Here is a 21,527-nt window from a genome sequence, read left to right as displayed (position 1 = left end):
TTTTAAATGCTAAATACAGGTTTGTGCCATCATATGTGCTGAATTCACTGTAGGGAAAAGTGATCAGTTTGCCATGTTAAATATTAAGAAAAAAATGAGAGAGAGAGAGGGAGAGGAAGGAAGGAGAGAAGGAAAGAGGGGAAGTAGGAAGGAAGGGAGAAAGGAAGGAATGGATGGAAGGATCTGTTTTAGTTCTAGCTTCATTAGCACTCTAAAAAAGGCAGAAGCTGCCTATCATTTCTTGAGGAGAGAACTATCTCTTGTCTGAGAAAAAGGAGACAAAAATAACTCAGACTTGATCTGCTCATGTTAGTCTGTTGTAAAATATCATTTTCATAGAACATGTTGCAAAGAAGAAGAGAACCAAAATTTTCCCAGGCTCTGGTCTCTCAGTGAGCTGTTTCTTCTGTGCCCCAATTCCATTAGAAAATCCTTAGCACTTCTGTGATTTATGGCAGCCAGAAGTCTAAACCATGGTTTGTGGATCAGGTTGGGTGGACTGTACAATCATATGGTATTAGTATTTGAAGAAACTCTAGATATGCCCCAGTATGATGCACTCATTGTATAGTTGAGAGACTGATGCTTTGAGACTTTGACTTGCTCACACTAGTACTTCTAGTTAGTGGTACAGTTGTCGTTAAGACCAAGGACCCCTGACTCCCAGTAAAGATCTCATTCCACTGTACCATTCTGCCCTTAAAAATCTTAAATAGTTTAAATTATCTAAATTTTATTTGATTATATGGGCAATGATCATTCATTAAAAAACAAAAAGAAGGATCATTCCCTGTTCTGCTTCTTAGAAGTCTCCTTTCAGAGTTGTCACACTTGACTTCATGCGTGTGCATCAACTTGCATCAACTTGACTTACTCCGCCATGGTCAAACTCCCACCCCGTGCTCCCAGATTCAGATGAAAGAGCCTCTAAGACTCACCTCCAAAGCAGTCATGTTTTTCTGGTTTTCTGCAGATAAGAGATTAGCTTCTTTGATTTTATCTGTGGCTTCTCTCAACAGGTCCCAAGCATCATCAACCTTGCTTTTGTAGTCTGCCAGTTTCTCCCGGAGATCCTTTTCCATTTCTTCATTTTTTCCTCGGGATTCTCCAAACAGCTTCTTCACTTTCTTCAGAAGGCCTTCTGCAGCTCTATAAACACCCCAGCCCAATAAGAGACAATAAGCCCTTGCCACTGCCTCAGGGTTTATTGGTATTAAACAGTGTTACAAAGAAATGCTAACATTAAAAGTATGGAAAAATTAAAAACAATATTTAAGGCAGATTGACTGTGTGCTAAACCTAGTTGAAAACTGCTAGCTGAAAAGTGGCAAGAGCATTTATAATTAAAACTAAAGAAGAAAAAAATCCACACATTTAAAATTGATTAGTAATATAACATTTTCATTTGGAAAGGATCTCATGTTATTCTCATAATCTGGCTGATGAAATCAGTTTTATGATTTACTTCACACACCAAAAATAAAATCTACCTGATTAACCATGAGATATTTTCTCTGTTACTTTGAATATAAGATATGAATATTGATATGTTTGGTTAGAAACTGTGAATATAGCGCCATGCTGTTGACATGCTAGTATGATATAATTTTGACCTACTTTTCTTTTCCTTTGAACTGAGTGTTCTGGGAATTTCCTGGATTCAACTTAATGGTTTTCCTAAAGTGATAATATCTGAGCCCTTTAAGGAAGGCTAAATATTTGAAGAACAGTAGTTCTCAAACTAAAAGGCATCATAATTCCCTGAAGAACTTGTCAAAACAGATTGCTAGGCCCCATCCCGAAAGTTTCTGATTCAGTAGGTCCAGGGTGGGGTTTGATAATTTGTATTTCTAACAAGTTCTTAGGTGTTGCTAATGTTGCTGATTTAGTATATACTATTTGATTATTAATAACACCATCACTTTGAAGTTAGCTGACTATGAATGTAAAAATGTATTTTTTTATTGAGTGTATGGTCACAGGAATTCATTGGCATTAGTAAAATCACTATCATTAGTCACAACCTCAAATTCCCAAACTTTACTTCATAGTATTAGGCATGTATTAATTGACAATTCTTCTATTCAGTATTTCCTAAGATGACAAAATGTATAGGATGGCCTGTTAAATTCATAACTGTATTTACCCAAAGATATTTTTATTAAAACAAAAACAATTAATAGTTCTAAAGGCCCTAATAATGGAAATTAATAAAGCAAGACCATTAGCCTAATTGCAGACGGGAGAGCACCAAAAAAAGATCATTTACTTGATTATTTATATATAGGTATAAACATGCCTTGGATCCGTTTTAGAGCAAGACAAATTATACCTAAGTAGATGAAAAATAAATAAAGAACAAAGTATCTCCTACTGATATGTGAAGGAAAATTTAGAAATCTCTAAACAACAATTTGGAAAGCTCAGTTTATCAAATGAAAAAGTAATAGAGCTTCTACTCACACCAACTCATCTTCAGCAACTTCCTTTTGTGTGTCTAGATTTTTCCTCCTCAGTTCTGTCATCATCTTATCAACTTCATTCTGAAGCTCTTGCAAATTTCTCTCAAAGGCCTTGTCTTGAATTCCTAGAGTTTCATTTAGTTTTACAGCTTTTTCATTTACAGCTGCAGGGGGTAAAACAAATTTTGCAAATTAGTAAACTAAATGCCACATGCAAAAATGGCACCCAGCATCTGCTCTTCCCCACCATCTCCAAGAGAAATGTTGTTTGTCATGGGTGTTCCTGCTGGGAAACAGAGAGGCAGTTGCTATAACAATCCATAATGAACAAGGAAATGTGACATATTTCTTCATATTATATTGCTTTTAGGGGGAAACAGTAATTAAAACACAGTGTTTCTACCCCAAAAGGAAGAAATAAAGTAAACAAATAGCTCAAACCTTCTTCAGGCAAGAGGTAAAAAATGATACATGTAGCATAACACTTGGAAGCTGAAAATGCAAGGTCTGCATTGCTGACAAGACACAATCTTACTCAATTTTAAAACCCTGAGTATAGAAACACTATCAGTGATGAGATCTCTCAAAACGAACCTGCCCTTGTACTTCCACACAGTTCTGTGTTGATCTGTGTAAAGGAATGAGGAAAGGAGCCCCTATCTATGGACAGGCATTATGCGTTAGGGCTCACAGATACCCTCCAGCAATAACAGCCATCCTAAGAGTCTGTGTTTATTATGCACTAAATAGGTTTTCAAACTGTGCTCTTTGGAATCTTAGGATTCTCCAGGCGCTTAAAGTATTCTACAAATGATATCTATTCTGCCAAGAATCTGTTTTATAGGTTGCTGTTCTGGGCAAGATTTCATTTGAAAAAAGAATTCTATGTCAAATAATAGTTCGAAAAATTGGTGAACTGAAACATGTACACAGTTCTACCTTAGTTTTAGACCAACTTTTCCTGAAGTGTGTTCTATGGAGCATTAATTTAGCAAGATGAGGAGAGGTGTTTTTCTGAACTCTTTTGTCTTCTGAACACTATTTCTATTATATAATATTACCTATGAAAATCCTCAGAATAAAGTCTATGGGTTGGCCAAAGGACATTTTCTACCATTCAAAGCTGTATCCTAAGACCTCTTTAAGACCTAAAGAATTTTCAAAACTCATTTCTATTCTTGGAGAAACTTTTCTGATTAACACTGGTGGGAGCTATTCTAAGGGTCATATGAACAGAGCTCCTGAAAAAAGTGCACATAATTAGGCAAAGTAGACCAGCCATGGGGATGTGATATGGTGGGTTAGTCCAGTGGTTCTGAAATGTGGTCCCCAAATTAGCAACATCAGATCACCTGGGAACTTGTTAGAAATGTATATTCTCAGGTCCCATCACAGATCTATTGAGTCAAAAAGTCTGGGGTGTGGACCAGCAATTTGTGTTTTTAACAAACCCTCCAGGATCTTCTGATGCACCTAGAGTTTGAGATCTTGGGTTAGTAGAAGAAATTGAGTTTCAATCTCTAATTCTACCCTTTCCAAAATGCATCTTTCTAATTCTTTTTTAATGATAAATGTCTTTGGTTAGAAAATTGCTGTAGTCAACCTGTTATTTCTGATAACCATAGTTTAATCTGCAGAACAATCTAAATCAGGTCTTTTAAAGAACAAATATGGCTATTCTTAGCCCTGTGGTAGAAATTATTGCTCAGGTGCTATTCTTAGAAGTAGGTGAGGGTGCCTACTTTCTGGCTGACTACTTCATAGTCATCCGTTGACACATGCCAAAGAACCTTCTTAAGATTCCACCACTATGATTAGTAAGATATCACCTAGGCCATGTCATTCTTGTTAAGGAAACATGGTAACCATGGACTATTGATTGGAAAGCTCCTTGGTTCAGCAGACTATGGGGAAGCCATGCTAGAATGTTGATGATTAAATGTAAGAAGGTTTTTACTTTTTAGCTTTCAAGAAAGGTAGTAGTAGATTTGGCTCTACTGATGATACAGCCCCATCCTTTGGTCTGAGTGCATGCCTATCTGTACAGTTGATTTTAACCAATTATAGCATGTAAGTAACCAATGACATCATTTGTCTTCACATTTTCTTTTAAATGAAAGGGATAAGCCCCACTTTCCAACTTGACAAAGCTGTATGTTTTTTCATTATTAAATGAATACATAAATGAACTTTGCTTAAAGACGTTTTTGGAAATTTGATGGAATTTAGGTCCTGGGCCTAGGTGGTATTGAGAAAGGAAGGAATGTGAGATGCAACCTCACTATTTCTTTTGTGGTCTAATCTCACAGCTAAATTTCTACAGAGCAGAATTTGGTGGAAAAAGAATGATGGAGTGAGAAAAGGAAAAGATGGATTGCATCATTTCTTTAAAATTAAAGCAATATGTAAGCAAACAGAAGAAATTATTAGGGTACACAAAAACTGCTTTAGCAAAATGATGCTATATTAAGAAAGCAGCATTATTTTAATAGAAGAGGTCTGATTGCTCCTTTGGTTCTATACATGGAATTTGGAACTTCTCTGAGTACTTTTAAACTAAAGATAAATGTGTTATGTAGTCTATTATTCCAAGATATACTCTATCACTACAGTATGTTTTCAACAGTTTAAAAATACTTGCGGGCTTCCCTGGTGGCGCAGTGGTTGAGAGCCCACCTGCCGATGCAGAGGACATGGGTTCGTGCCCTGGTCTGGGAAGATCCCACATGCCGTGGAGCGGCTGGGCCCGTGAGCCATGGCCGCTGAGCCTGCATGTCTGGAGCCTGTGCTCCGCAACGGGAGAGGCCACAACAGTGAGAGGCCCGCGTACCGCAAAAAAAAAAAAAAAAAAAAAATCCCGTAGACATCCAAGCCTCGTTATATATATATAAACCCTTTACTATTTAACTCTGGCATATTCAAATTTGAATTTTCACGAAATTTTAATAGTTAGATTAATTCTGTCAAAGTTCTTTTACTAAGAGCTGTGGTTACCATTTTTGTTATCATTTACGTTAGTACCTGGTGGAAGAAGAGAGTAGTATTCATATTGTCCTCGGGTATAGGATCACAGTTATTCACATGGCACTTCACATGAATTAGAAAAATGTGCCCCATTTGGACAGACACAGCCAGACCACCTGACTGATGCACAATGTAGGAAATGGGAGACACATTTGATGACAAAACCCCTTTCTTTGATTGATAGATTGTGGATGGTGAGCCAAGCCTGGGTTAAATATCATCTCCACTCTGCCCCCTGCTGGTGCCTTTGTGGCACACACAAAGATGTAGATAAAGTAGGCAGTGCTGGTACTGGAGTCTATCGGAAACGTGTATTAGGATTTATTATGTAGCAACGTTTGATTGAAATGATCAAGGTTAGTTCCTAGGATAGGCTGCTGGGTGTTAGTGTTTGAGACTGAGTTGGAAGGAAAAGGAAAGTCCCTGGAGTACTGACTAATGTCTTCAGGAATCCAGGTAGAGTGAATCTGCTCTATCTGCAATGGGATTTTTTTGGTGGGAGGAAGGGAGGGTAGACACTTTCAAATAACATTACTGGAAAATAAAAACAGGGAAAGGACAACAACTTCATCTAGCAGAGGAGAAACCACAATGAGTTAACTGAGATTTTTTTGGTAGGAGTAACTTCTGTTTCGGATCCTAACATGTCTTGCCTGAGATTATGCCTCAGATTAAAACTCTGTTGTTTCTTGCTGTGGGGAATCTTTGGAAGTTTCTCTCTCTTCTTGACCAGTGATTCCTGAGACTGACCTGTCAGGATATGCCTTGAAGGTTCTCACATCCTGATTTATTTGGCTATATTAGAAAGCAAAGTATCTAAAATGTATAACATTATAGAGCAATAAAAATGTTTTATTTTTAAAGTAAAAACACTTTTTCCTATTTTCTCAACATGCATGCATGTTTATTATATATTAGTAGATATTTAAGAACTAATGTTTGTTGTTTTGTTTTTTGAGGGTTTTTTTTTTTCCTTTTTGCATTATCTGTTTTCTTTGAGTTTCTTAATCTGGGCTTTTGCCTAAAAATGGCTTCCACTTTGATTCTCAAATCAGATTGGTAGATGCCAAGAACTAACTCCTTGAGAATTGTGGACTAAATGCAGTAGAGCTTCTGGTAAGGTAGCACATCCAAATCCCAAGCAACAGATGTTCATTAAAAACTGGTACCAAGTGTTTAAAAGCCATTTTGAGAAATTAAAGTGCTGCTTTAAGGTACTGAGCAGAACGATAAAGTTAACTTTTTTAAAAAAATCAAGGATCTTTTAAATAGTTCTGAATACAAAAACAGCACCATAGCAGAGGATAAGTTGCCCATTAACTAATTTAATCATATTTGATCACAATAGCCATTCCTCAAGGATCAGAGCATTCATAAAGGAATGCATTCAATTTACTGCTATTTTGTACTCATAATTCCTAATTCACAAACTTCTGTCACAAATTTAACACTGTAGGCTGTAGATTCTCAGTTGATAATGCCCTTGAATATCTCGATCAAAAAACTTTTAAAAAATTCAACCCTCAAATTTAAAAATGTCATCTCTTACTAGAGAAATTCCAGTCCTGTGCAGTCCTTTTTTTCTTTTCCTGTTAGGAGAAATAATGATTAAATTGTGACTTTTCTAATACCTTCTGCCTGCTGGGCCAGGTCCTTAATGAACTCTCCTAAAGAGTTTGCTCTCGTGTTGGTCCTCTCTGCATCCTGTCCAGTTTGCTCGCCATCTGCTGTCACTTTGGTAGCCTAATGAACCAAATTTGGGAAAAGCGTAATTAATAGAGATGATGAAGCTACAGCTAGATAAGCTCTCACCGGCTGCATTTTCTTTCAAATATTAGTTTGAGCCAAAGGAAATTGATGAATTATTGATCAGATGTACTGGAAATGATGCCCGTGCTCAAATATACAATTAAACTTTATTACTTCTTCCATTAAATGGAAATCAGAGAACTGTATTTGGTCTTTTTAAAACCCTCATTGTACTCAATGGCATAGTAGAAGCCATAAAGCAGAGTTATTTTTGAAATATTTTTAAGGTACTTTGCCAAAAGTCGTTAATGGATTCTTCAGCCTGCACATGTTGCAGTTTTGTCCATATTTTATTTACTGAAAAAGTGTGGAGTGTAGCAATGATCTCTAGAAAGAGGCACAGACAACCTGTCTCAATCAGCTTGATCCTATAGATTCGGTTTAGATCAATACATTAATTAAAGAAACAAAGAAAGGGAATGCTTAGCTACTAAGTAGTAAATGCTTGTTCTATAACACTGTAAAGATCCAGTAAAATGTTAAAGAAGAATAAATGTTAACTTTCCCCATACGACATCACCAAAAAAGATTCCAGTAATCACAGGACCATATATTACTGTCAACAGAATAGAACAGAACTCTACAACAGCCCCACCTCCCAAAGAACGTCCTCATATTGTTTCACCCTTATTCACACTGAAAATATCATTTGACACAATGGAATCCATTTAATGTGTTCATAGTTAAGATATACCATATGTAATCAAATGGCATGTGTAACATTACAAGTTTCAGATACTACAAGGCTTAGAGCACCTTGTAATAGGTTTATACTTCATTTTTAATGTGTATGCATATGCTAATAAATATGACTTCTTTTTCTAAAAAATAGGGATAATCTAACTACAGAAAATGAATCAAAGAATCGCAAACTGCCTCAATACAATTTAAATAAAGATTCAAGCTGGCAGAGTATTAATACTCCACAATCTCGTACCAGAGTGCTTGCATTTTAGACATGCCCAGAGAATCTAAATTGTTTTATACATAAATGGATTTTAAATAGAACTTAAGATAGAACTAAATGTCTGGCCAGCACAGAACATGGTTTCTCAACCTTCAAATGTTATCACCACAAATAAAAGAATGAAAGGAAAAGAATCCATGGGAGTTTAAAAAATTCCTCTTTATAGTTTCAGTATATATACAAAATGATTTGGCATGTGTTAATCAATATATTAGAATGCTCTGGATTAACTCTTCCAAAACATTAATATTGGAATTATTTTCACTTTTATTTATTTATTTTATTTTATTTTATTTTATTTTTTTTTTGTGTTACGCAGGCCTCTCACTGTCGTGGCCTCTCCCGTTGCAGAGCACAGGCTCTGGATGCGCAGGCCCAGCGGCCATGGCTCATGAGCCCAGCCGCTCCGCGGCACGTGGGATCTTCCCGGACCAGGGCACGAACCCGTGTCCCCTGCATTGGCAGGCGGACTCTCAACCACTGTGCCACCAGGGAAGCCCTATTTTCACTTTTAAATTCGAGGTCCAGTTGGGTCAAGAAACTCTACACATACACACCACACAAATGTATGCTCACATAATTTTTTAAATGTTGCTTTTGAATTACTAAGGTCAGCTGCTTAAGATGCTGGTCATCTAAACTGCTTTAGATGTTTGTCTAGTCTGGATTTTACTGTGCTCTATAATATCTCTATTTTCACATATCACAGAATACTATAAGGGATTTGATCTACATTATTATAATCTTTCAATATCTTAAGAATTAATATACCACCAGCACTAGTATCACTTACTATACAGAAAATATACATTATAATTTGAACTAACATTTATTTCTTGCTTCATCAGTATCTTATTTACATTACTAAAAGGTAATAATTCCCATAAATCTCATACCATCGAGCTTTCCAACTCTTGTATGCTCAAAGCATCTAATTTCTTGAAAATAAATGTATACTGATACACTCTCCTTTTAAAATTCTGGATGGTCAAGATAATATTCATTGCCTTGACTTCTACTTATCAAATTAATTTATACAAAAATGTGTAAGAGTCATTGTTAACACACTCAGTACCAATAACATGAGTACTCCAATATTAAGATGTGAAGAATTCTAAATGACCCATGGTAAGAAATAAGTCAAAAATGTTATAATTAAGACCCTATGCAATCAGCTTCCCTGGCTTTCTTTTATATGTAATATGCCAATCTCTTCCCTTCTTAGGGTCTTCTCATATTCCATTGTCTTTGCCTGGAATGAGCTTCTGCTCAACGCTTTAGTGGCTGGATCCTTGTCATCCATCAGCTTTCAGTTTAATAAGTATCTCTTCTTGGTGTGGCCATCCCCAGGGCACCTATCTAAGTTTCTCGGCTTCCTGCAGAAGAATATTTCCTTCATAGCTCCATGCATTTTAGAATTACTATTTACGTGTTGGCATACCTATGTAATGGCTACCTGACTAAAAAGTAAGCTCTAAGAGGACAAAAACTTGGTCTGTTTGCTCAGCACTTTATATCCAGCCTCTAGTATGATATCTCACTTACAGCAAATATTGAATGAATGTTGTTAAATATATGACTAAATAATTTCCTAACGAATCTTGTCAACATTATTGCCATTCTTATTGCCTACCTTTCCAGAAAAAGCTTTGTTCATACTATTGCTCCCTAACTCCTTTCCAATTATCCAAAATAAATCCAGTTCCCAAGATGATTCGCTTCCAACTTCACCTTCTCTGTGAAGGCATCCCCAATGATTTTGACCCATATGCTCCCTTCTTAGATTTTCAAAAACAACTATCATTACCACTATTCATGACTGTTGTGGGTAATTATTTTTTTAGGTGTTTCATCATATCTGTTGAATCGCAATCCTTGGGGGCTAGGGTTATGTCTTATCTCTTTTTTATTCCTCCGAGTGCCAGGCACAGTGCCTGGCAAACTGTAGGGGGTCAAGGATGTTGGGTGATTGACTGATGTAATAATAATCAAACAAACTATTCCTTTGAAGTTCTAAAGTCTGTTGGAGAAAGAAAAATCTCTTTCCATATGCCTTTCTGATACCATTCAAACTGGCCATATGCCTGGTGTTTTTCTTACCAGTGAATGTGGATGGCTGGGCATTTTTTCTGGACATTTTTCACAGCCTTATAGGAAGCTGCTGCTGAAGGGCTACAGCTGAGTGCTTAGGAGGAGAGCCAGGCCTGAGTGCTTCTGGTCCCAACTACGCTGCATTCTAGTCACTGGCCTTCTGGTAATTCAAAACTAGTCTGAGATTGCACACCAAATACCATGCTGGTGGGGGTGAGTGGAGGTAGGGGCAGGGGGTGGGCAGAAATCTTTATGGCCAGCACAGTACTTACTAAGGGAGACGATAGCCTTCCTTCTGCACAGACAAAAAGAGCTTCTTCTCTTGGCTGCACTCCGTGAGATTCCTGGACTAAAAGGCATTGACTTATGATATTAGCCCTCTAAGAGGTAGGTTACACAGTCAGGCTCTGCTGTACCGCAGATTGATATGTGTGTTCAGAGGGCTGACAATACTCTTGTGTTTCGTTTACCTGCCTTTAGAGATACATAGAGGGCATGATCCCTATTTTCACACTGGTGAGGATGAAGGTATGAAGAGGTTAAGTGACTTATCTGAACTCACACATATAGGAAATAGGGGACAAGACACACATTTTCTGTCTCACAGCCTTGTATGCTGTCTGTATTAAACATTAACTTATGTTTAGCTAACATTCAGGAGGACTGGGAAGATACTTGAAGAAGTTAAGCATTCTGGGTGGGAGGAGGGACACAGCTCCAGCTTTTATGTATTTTAAGTGCATAAGCTTTAGGTTTTAGTAAACATATTTAAAAATCCATATCAGAATATCATAGAGATACATTTAAAAAAATCATGTTCCTGGTGGTCCAGTGGTTAAGACTCTGCCTTCCAATGCAGGGGGTGCAGGTTTGATCCCTGGTCGGGGAATTAGGATCCCACATGCCGTGCGGCGCAGTAAAAAAAAAAAAAAAATCCTGTCTCATTACACAGTAATGAAGTTGACGAGTCACCTTGGCAAAACCACCCAGGAGAGACTCCATAAAGGAAGGCAATTACAAATACACTATCACCTATGGGGAGTGGTGATAGATTGTAAAAAGTGAAATTTACAAAAATCAGTTTCATCCAGGATAGGCTACTGATAATGTTACAGATGAAGGCTAAACAGTACATGATAGGAGCTGTCTGCCTGATTCAGTTTGGCTCTTCTTGTATTTTATTAAATTGCCATCCCCATCCCTTAGTCAGCTTCCTTCTAACCCACTATTATCTTGTCCTTTGAGTATTTGACAAATGTCTTCTCATTTATCCTAATATGTTGTACAATCTTCCTTTTATTCTCTATCTTAGATTTTCTTACTTTTACTTTCTCTTACCTCTGTTCTACATATTTCCAGTGTTCCTTTGTAAATGATAGCTCACACACTGATTTGCATGTATCTCTCTTACCATTGATTATCTTTTTTTACATTCAAGTTCACTCAACTAGGTATTTTTTCCTTTTATTTTCTTTGTGGGTTTTTTTTTTTGTTTTGAGTATTTATATCTAGGCAGCACCCATTACCATTAGGCACACATTCATTTACTTCTGAACAATGTAGTTGTTACTTTCTTACTTTAGCTCAAGCAGTTCTCACTGTGCCTCTTGAAATCTGCACATAATTTTCTTGGTTGGATATTACTAGTGTCTTTCATTTTCCGCCTTCTTTATGTTAAAACTAGAATCGAATGGAGCAAATCTAACTACTGAGTAGACAACATTGCTTAGATGCCATCCACCTTTGCATTTGCAGAGGTTTTCTGCTGAATTTAAATTTGAGATCTAATCATTTACATGATATTCTTTAGGGTCATCTTCAAACACTACCGTTCTGTATATCCAAGGGTCAGTGAAGTACTAGGACAAGCTACTAGGACAGACAGTGCACAAAGAGAGAGACAATCAACTGACCCTGGGGAATGATAAGTCAGTTCTATGTGAAATTTCTCCTTAAATATTTCAGGCGTCAGTTTTGAAAGTTCCAAATAAACAAATGTGATTTGTTATACATTATCTCTCTCTCTTTTTTTTAAAAAATTATTTTATTTACTTATTTTTTATACAGCAACTTCTTATTATCTATTCTATACATATTAGTGTATACATGTCAATCCCAATCTCCCAATTCATCCCACCACCACCACCACCTCCACTTTCCCCCCTTGGTGTCCATACGTTTGTTCTCTACATCTGTGTGTCTATTTCTGCCTTGCAAAACAGTTCATCTGTACCATTTTTCTAGATTCCACATATATGAGTTAATATATGATATTTGTTTTTCTCTTTCTGACTTACTTCACTCTGTATGACAGTCTCTAGGTCTATCCACGTCTCTACAAATTCTCTCTCTTTTAAAATATAACAGCAGAAATGAAAAACATTGCTGGCAACTTAAACCTTTTAAAACTATAAATAAGGCATTGTAAATATATATATATGTGTGTGTGTTTATATATATATAGTAGGCACTTAAATCATTTAAAAACTAGTTTCATCATTTTGGAGATGCTTCATCTTCATTTAAATTTGATTTTTAATATACAGTAAGAGACAAGGTAGATAAAGCAAAATTTTGATATTTTATATAGTTCAGTCTATTACATTGCATTTACCCCTTATGAAATATAAACAGTTAAGAGATGTTTATCAAAGAAAACAAAATATTCAACTCAATATAATTATATGCCTGATTTTAGTGCGTTTTAGAGAAATTCAAAATTAATGCTTATTGTGGGTTTCTATACCTTTCATTTATTTTTATGCTATTTTTAAAATTATTCACAATTAGTTAATTAATTAATTAAACAAATATTGACTGAACACCTACTATATACATTATATTGGTGATACTGTGGTAAGGGGGAAAAAAACCCACACTTCCTGCTCTTTTGGAGTTTATAGTCTGGTGGGATAAAGAGGTATTTGTTTAATGATCATGAAAATAAATTATAACCACAAACTGAAGAAAAAGCACAGTGGTATAACACAGTTATAAGAGAAATCACATCACACCTGGAATATCACAGAAGACTTGTGGTAGACTTCGAGGAGCTGAGCTTTAGAAAGTGAATTGGAATTAACGGAAGTTAACAAGATGTAGGAGGAAGTGATTTACTTCAAGGCTAAAGAAAACATGTCCGGAAAGGCTCTGTGGGACAAAGTAACTGAAGGATCTGTACTCCAGAGTACAGATGGAATACAGATGGCCAGGGTCAAAGTGGTGTGAGATGTGGCCAAAGTGAGACTTTGGCCTTTATGTGAAGAGCAATGAGAAGCCAGGCAGATGAGTTTAAGCACTAGGGTGACATGTACAAATCTGGGGTAGCAGAAGTGCATTATGGTTATAGCTTGGAGAACAATTGAAGGAAAATAAGAATAAATGCTGGACTAGCTAGAAAGCTAATGTGGTAATCCCAGACTAAGGGCTGGATGAGAGTGGGTAGTGAAGATGAGATCTATACACAGAAGTGGAACCCACTGTATTTGGTAATGGGTTAAATAAGTGGGAGGATGAGAAGGAAGAAAGTGGCATCAAAGAAGATTTCTAGGTTTCTGGCTTATATGTTCAATGCATCAGAATCCAGATAACCAGAGCATGAGTTGGGGAAGAGATGAGGCTGAGGAATTAAGACCATGAGGAAAGAGCATCACATGTCAATGAACAAAATGGAGAATTTGAAGGAGGAGAGTGATGTGATCAGATCTGTGATTTAGCAAGTTCACTCTGCCATAGGAATAATAATTGTTTGGAGTTAGATAAAGCTTAGGAAGAGAGGTAATAGAAGACCTCTGAATTGGGTTGGGGTAGAATGAAGAGCAACCATTCAGTTCTATTTTGGGAGACTGGTAACTATTGGAGGATAAATCATTGAGGTGTTCTAAACAGAAGAAAGTATGGGTTTTAAGAGGAAGATGGTGAGTTTAATTTGAGATGTCCAGTTGATAGTTAGGTACATAGGACTGAAACAGGAGAATGAAGGCTGTCTTGAGAATATGGACTTATTAATCATAAACATATATGTGGCGATCGAAGCCAAAAGAGAGGGTTTTTACAAAGTGAAAAGAGGTGTGGATTGAGGACTGGACCCCAAAAAATCGACTTTTGAGGGATGGGCAAAGGAAGAGCTTGAAAATGAAAGGTCTGAGAATTAAGATAAAAGCAGAGAGGAGAGTATGTTAAGAAGGAAGATAGGATCAAAAGTGGCAACTGCTGTAGGAAGTTCAAGTAAAATAAAGTTTCCAGGCTTCCCTGGTGGCGCAGTGGTTGAGAGTCTGCCTGCCGATGCAGGGGACGCGGGTTCGTGCCCCGGTCCGGGAGGATCCCACATGCTGCGCAGCGGCTGGACCCGTGAGCCATGGCCGCTGGGCCTGCACGTCCGGAGCCTGTGCTCCGCAGCGGGAGAGGCCATGACAGTGGGAGGCCCGTATACCGCAAAAATAAATAAATAAATAAATAAATAAATAAATAAAGTTTCTACTGGATTTAGTGACCAGCTTGTCACTGATTACCTTGTTGAAATAGTTTTAGTAGCAGGCTGGGAGTGGAAATCTAGACTACAGTGGAGTGAGAAGTGAAAGCAGACCAAGTCTTTGAAAAAATTTGGCTGTGAAATGGAAGAGGGAGGTAAGGACAGTAGCTACAGAGGTATATGGAGTTGTCATCAAAAACATCTCAATATTCCACCCTAATCATAGTGTCTGACAGTATGAACATGTGACATATGATTGCCATATTCAAAAAACATATTCCAAGGGGGAAATGGAATGACAATAAATTAAAATACATTGAAAAAGATACATGATTATGCAACATTTTGCTTATGTAATATTTGACATTAAATTATATAAAATAAATGTTTAAAATGTTAATCTGGGGGAGGAATATTATTCTCTTTACCAAGGGCTATTAGAGAACTAAATTGCTTCATGAAAAAGATAAGCACAAAATATACAAGCACTTGCAGGACAGAAGGCAGCTCACACCAGCTATGCAGGATCAGACTTGCCAGATGTTTTAACAAACATAAAGAATGTACTAGTCATAAAGTGACTCACCAGCTAACAAAGTAGAGAAAAGGATTCTCAAAAAGATTGGCTGTAGCAGTGAAAGCACTTGCCAGAGGAAAGGGAGCTGGAAGCACTGGGTACCTCTAGGCTCACCATAGTTTTCCATCTTGGCTGACATCAGAATCATTTGGAAGCTCTTGAAAGTCCCAGTGCTCATACTGTGCCTCAGACCAAATACATCACAACCTTTGGGGGTGAGACTGGGCACCACGTAACTCTAATGTGCACTCCTAGTTTAGGCACTATCTCCTCTAACGTAGCCATGGATAATAGGAAGTCATGGCCCCTGCACTTATACTCTGGGCCCAACTGCTGAATCATTCATGGCTGTGAGATAAAGGTACTGGGGGTCTCAGCCAATATTAGTGGATATTTATGTCATCTAGTCCTCTAGTTATGATTACATATGTATCAATACACCTTTTGATTATCACGCTGATTGACCACAGGCAAAGAAAGAATTGATCATTTTGACTTGAATAGTGAAGGTCTCCATGACAATCCTGTTTCTGGTGGGGACAAGGTTAATAAATAAGTGAGGATTTCCATTTCCTCCCCATCCTCACTTTATCAAGGAGATACTTACTTTTAGAAGTCTTATTTCTAGGCTTTTTATGTTACAAAATCTGAAGAATGGGCAGATAAAAATGGTATTGAAGTGTGAAAAGGGGGAAAAAGAGTAATTTTCCAGTGGAGAAATCTGGCAAATGCTACCTCAGTCAGGTGATCAAGATCAACATCAACAGTAATAAGACATATTGATTGCATGGGTTCTTAATATGATGTGATAAAATGATACATTATCTCTGTGGTCTTCCCCACAGAAACCTATATGTCTATTCTAATCATGAGAAAAACATGGGACAAACCCCAACTGAGGGACATCCTACAAAATACATGAACTTGTCAAAACTGTCAAAATCATCAAAAACAAGGAAAGTCTAAGAAACTGTCACATTCTAGAAGCCATAGCCTAAGAAGACATGATGACTTAATGTAATATCCTGGATAGGATCCTGAAACAATAAAAGGACATTAAGCAAAGCTGAAGAAAAAGCAGAGTCTTTAGTTAATAATAATAGTCAATATTAGTGCATTTGTTGTGATAGATATATCACACCAAGATATTAACAGTAGGGGAAAGTGGGTATGGAGTAGATGGGAAATCTCTGTACTATCTTTGCAACAACTTTTCTGTAAATCTAAAACTATTTTAAAATAAAAAAGTTTATTAAATAATAGTATTGGAATGAACTCTAATTGGATAATAGACCTAAATATAAAATGCAAATTATAAAACTCCAAGATAACATAGTATAAAATCCAGATGACTTTGGGTATGTTGATGACTTTTTAGTTATGACACCAAAGAAATTGATGAAAGGAATAATTGATAACTGGGCTTCATTAAAGTTAAAAACTCTGCATTGTGACAGACACTGTCAAGAGAATGAGAAGGCAAGTCACAGATTGGGGGAAAATATTTGCAAGACATAGCTAATAAAAAACTGTTACAAAGAACACTTGATAATAATTTAAAAAACAACTCGATTAAAAAATGAGAAAAGTCTTAGTTCATTCAGGCTGCTATAGCAAAATACCACACACTAGGTGGCTGATAAATGACAGGAATTTATTTCTCACAGTTCTGGAGATTGGGAAGTACAAACTCACATCCCAGGCATCCCAGGTGTCTGTTGAGGGCCTGCTTCCTGGTTCAGAGGTAGTGTCTTTTCACTTTATGCTTACATGGCAAAAAGGGACAAAGGATCTCTCTGGGGTCCCTATTATAAGGGCACTAATTCCATTCATGAAGTCTCTGCCTTTATGACCTAATCACCTCCCAAAGGCCTCACCTCCTAATATCATCACCTGGGGGGTTAGGATTTCAACATAGAAATTTTGGAGAGGACACACACATTCATTCCATAGCAAGACCTGAACAGACATCTCACCGAAGAAGATATACAGATGGCAAATAAGCATATAAAAATGCTCAACATAGTATGTCACTAGGGAATTGTAAATTAAAACTAGAATGAGATACTACTACATACCTACTAGAATGGCCAAAATTCAGAACACTGACAACACCAAATGCTGGTGAGGATTTGGAGCAATAGGAACTCTTACTCATTGCTGTTCGGAATGCAAAATGGTATAGCCACTTTGGAGATTTCTTACAAAACTAAACACACTCTTCCCATATGATCCAGCAATTGCACTCTTTGGTTTTCACACAAATGAATTGAAAACTTATATACTTGGATGTTTATAGCAGCTTTATTCATATCGCCAAAGCTTAAAAGCAACCAAGGTGTCCTTCAGTAGGTGAATGGATAAATAAACTTGGTACATCCAGAAAATGGAATACTACTCAGCACTGAAAAGAAATGAGCTATCAAGCCATCAAAAGACATTGAGGAAACATAAATGTATACTACTAAGTGAAAAAAGCCAATCTGAAAAGGTTATATACTGTATGACTCCAACTATATGATATATGATATATAGAGACAGTAAAAAGATCAGTGGTTGCCAGGGGTTCAGGAACAGGGAGAGGTGAATAGGCAGACCATGGAGGACTTTTAGGGCAGTGAAACCACTCTAAATGATACTATAAAGGTAGAGACATGTCATTAAACATTTGTCAAAATCTATAGAATATACAATACCAAGAGTGAACCCTAAAGTAAACTATAGGCTTTGAGTGATGATGATTCGTCAGCGTAGATTCATCTATTGGAACAAACGTATCACTCTGGTGGAGGATGTTGATAATGCGGGAGGCTGTGCTTGTCTTGGGGCAGGGGGCATATGGGAAATTTCGGTATTTTCCAATCAATTTTGTTTTAAACTTCTCAAAAATACAAAGTCCATTTAAAAAAATTTAGTATGTGAGAGTCTGCTGGAAAGATGAAAGGATGCTGGTTAAGAAGTAATAAGGTAATAATAATAATAATAATAAAGGCTCAGATCATTTGGCTGTAATCAGCTCAGTGAGAGCAACAACAGTGTCAGTTTTGCTTATACCTGTTTTCCCAGTGTCTGTCATTCTGTTATAGTGTCTAGAACATATTGGACCCTTAGTAAGGATTAATTAAATGAATGAATGAATGAAAGGCCTCTGTTCCATGGAATTTTCCCTAGTTACCCTTAACATTAAATTAATATTAAATTAATTCATTTGTGTGTATTTCTCAGGTACATTCCTTTATTTTATTTCATGCTGTGCTACATATTTACTTGCACTTGTCCCACATTACCCTCCACATACCTAAATACTTATATACCCCCCACACACACACACACTTGAGATTGCAACCTCCTTGAAGACAGACTGAGCCTCATTTTTATCTTTCATCTGCCAACACTTAGTGCTTGGGCTTTGTATGTGGTGAACATTCATATGTGCTGTTGAATTGAGATTACTTTGGCATGATCCGTTTAAAAATTCTTATTTAGTGTATTCACATAACCAATACAAAATTGTTAATTATTGAATTGATATGAAATAATTTGTACTCATTAATCTGATTAATATCTAACTACATTTGGCAAGAAACTCTGTTCTATATTTGTACATTCCACATTGCTGGTAGGAGATTCTGAAAAAGTGTTTAGTACACTATTTGTAACATCAGGGCCATTGTTTAGCATTACACACTCAGAATCCCATTTGATTTCCCTGTGGAAATTCTCCTAAGCCAGCGGCAGTTTAGGTAGAAATGGTACTGGGTCAGTGGGAATCTGGAATCTGGGTCCTTGAATTTGGTGAAGTACACGGCCATTGTTAATTCATTTCACTATCATGGCCTGAGGGATTTCTTCTTAAAAAAATGGACTAGACAACCTGTAAGAACCTTCTAGCTCCAATATTTTTTGTCATTTAAAGTTCTTTGATAATCAAACTGGATCCCTAAATTCCAGGCCAGTTTTCCAGTTCATGCATTTTTCTGGCCACAAGATGGCAGACTTTATGCTGTTTTCTTCATTCTGTATCAGGGAAAAGAACCTTAACCCTCTTGGAGTTTTGAAAATTTAAAACTCCCAATATCTTAAAAAGTCTGATAAACGCAACATGGACTTTACATTCTGACTCTAAAAAGTGCCTTGAATGCTTTGGATTTTCATGATAAAGAAGATTTCCTCTTTTGTGGGGGGATAATGATTTAGGCTATATTTCTATATAAACACAAAAATCGTATGATGAGATCAAAGAGACTGCAAGTATTTTCATTTGTTTTTCTTTTTCCTTACATAGTCAGAGCCAGGACTTTGGGAATCCAGAATCGATAAAAGCTTTACCATGGAAGCTACAGGATAGAGGACTCAAGACATACTGTCATTCTGATATTTTTAGCCATTGTCCTTGACACTTCCCAAGTATGTATCCCAATCTTTTCTTGTGCTACTGGGTTCTCAGATTTTATCTGTGGCAGAAGTAGCAAGTCAAAAATACATCTATTTCATGCACCAAATTGGGATTTACGAAGAACAAGATTTGCATTTCAGAAATTTGAAGTAATTTTCCTTAATTATACATAATCTATCTGCTTTAAGAAGAAGCATGATTTTGCCAACTTACCCTGGTCAGAAGTTCATTCATTTCTGTCACCAGCGTGTTCAGATTGCCTTCTGCCAACTGAATGAGCCTCTCTGGGGCCCGCTGAGGTGAGAGCAAATGCTGAAAAAGATTTCATTCCATATGTTTTTTAGTACATGGTCTTGCAGCGATCATGGGTTGAACATTTAACAGAACACATTTTTTCTTTATATACAAAGAATTTAGCCTTCTCACCTTCAGAGAAGAGAGAATGAAACTATTTCAGTTGGGCACTTACAAAGCAGTGTGCAGAATAATCTGGCAAATAATACAAACTGCTGCAATTTATTGAGATATTACTATGTTCCAGGTCTTTTTGTTTTGTTTTGTTTTTCATTTAGCTCTTACAACAGTTCTATGAGATAAATGCTATTTCATTTTGTATATAGAAAAGTGCGGCTTAAAGAGACTTAAAAATGTATGCAAGATTGCACAGCCAGTAAGGGGTAGAGTCAAGATGAACCTTGTCTGAGTCTTTAAGGCTCCCATTCTAAACAACAGAGATACAGTTTACAGGTTTATTACCTCTGTCTTTGAGGACAGGAGCCCTGACAGAAGGACCTGGCCAGACACTAACTATCTGCATGGCATCAATGTTGTAGGAGCTGGCCTGGCACTCACACATGGGCCATTTTTCTCTCTACTGAATATAATCAATCACACCAAACACTAACAGTAGACAGCATCACTCTGTGAGAGTGATGAATGAAACAAAAGATGAGACCACTCCATAATCTTATCTAAATGCAGACGAAATCATGGTCTCTGTGCAGACCACAAAAGTACCTCAAATCCCATTTTCTGGCTAATGTGAGTGACCACTGCCTCCTTACTAACTGTAGCTTTAGCCTCCCTTTTCTTCCCTCCTTCTAGATAAGATTCATTAGAATACTTAATTATGGAATTATTCCCACTTCCTAATAGTACCCAGTCCACCACAAACCCCTGCTTCCTTGAATCTGCCCCCAAATTCCCTAGCACAAACCCCCAATACTCTAAGTGATTCCTAATGCCCTGTTATTGAGACAGCCCCAATTCCCCACACTGTGCAGTGCCCCTTGTTGCAACAAGTTAGTAAACCCAACTTTGTTCTATTACATGTGTGTTTCTGGTCATCTCTGGCTGGAACCCAGGGAGCACTGACACAGTTAAAGGAACTGAACAAAGAGGGCACATAACTGGCTTAAGGATTTAGAATATCAAAATGGGGTTCCAAATATCCAGATATTAAACAAATTATGGAAGAAGAACACAAACAGAATCAAGAAAGACTGGAATTTAAGGAAAATCAAGGTCATTCTGACCGATACCCAGCCATAAGGGAATAGGTGACTGAACCTCAGGCTTGGTTGATGTCCACAGATTGGAACCTCTTTCAGAGGGCCCTTCAGTACTTCATCCATTGCTTAAGTTATTACTTTAAAATTATTTTACGTCCTACTGAAGTATTTGCTTCTCTAGTTTAATTTTCTTTCTTTGTATTCCTTCCATACATGATA

The 21,527-nt window shown here is 37.0% G+C and overlaps 1 protein-coding gene across 2 annotated transcripts in view; it reads right to left on the bottom strand.

Annotated features, from left to right (window-relative positions):
• LAMA2 (laminin subunit alpha 2) overlaps positions 1–21,527 on the bottom strand; it is a gene marked incomplete at its 5' end in the record, with an annotated part of 604,254 nt that overhangs the window by 110,749 nt on the left and 471,978 nt on the right. For both annotated transcript variants that reach the window (XM_079716968.1, XM_079716967.1), the window contains 4 exons: positions 939–1,149; positions 2,464–2,626; positions 7,118–7,229; positions 20,011–20,109. In XM_079716968.1, the coding sequence (XP_079573094.1) occupies positions 939–1,149; positions 2,464–2,626; positions 7,118–7,229; positions 20,011–20,109 (585 nt within the window). The remainder of the gene's footprint in view (positions 1–938; positions 1,150–2,463; positions 2,627–7,117; positions 7,230–20,010; positions 20,110–21,527) is intronic.

This window comes from Hyperoodon ampullatus (genome assembly GCF_949752795.1).
Source record: "Hyperoodon ampullatus genome assembly, chromosome: 12".
In the NCBI taxonomy this organism is placed as follows: domain Eukaryota; kingdom Metazoa; phylum Chordata; class Mammalia; order Artiodactyla; family Ziphiidae; genus Hyperoodon; species Hyperoodon ampullatus.
Note: the sequence above shows the minus strand (reverse complement) of the source record. Positions and strands in the feature narration are given on the sequence as shown.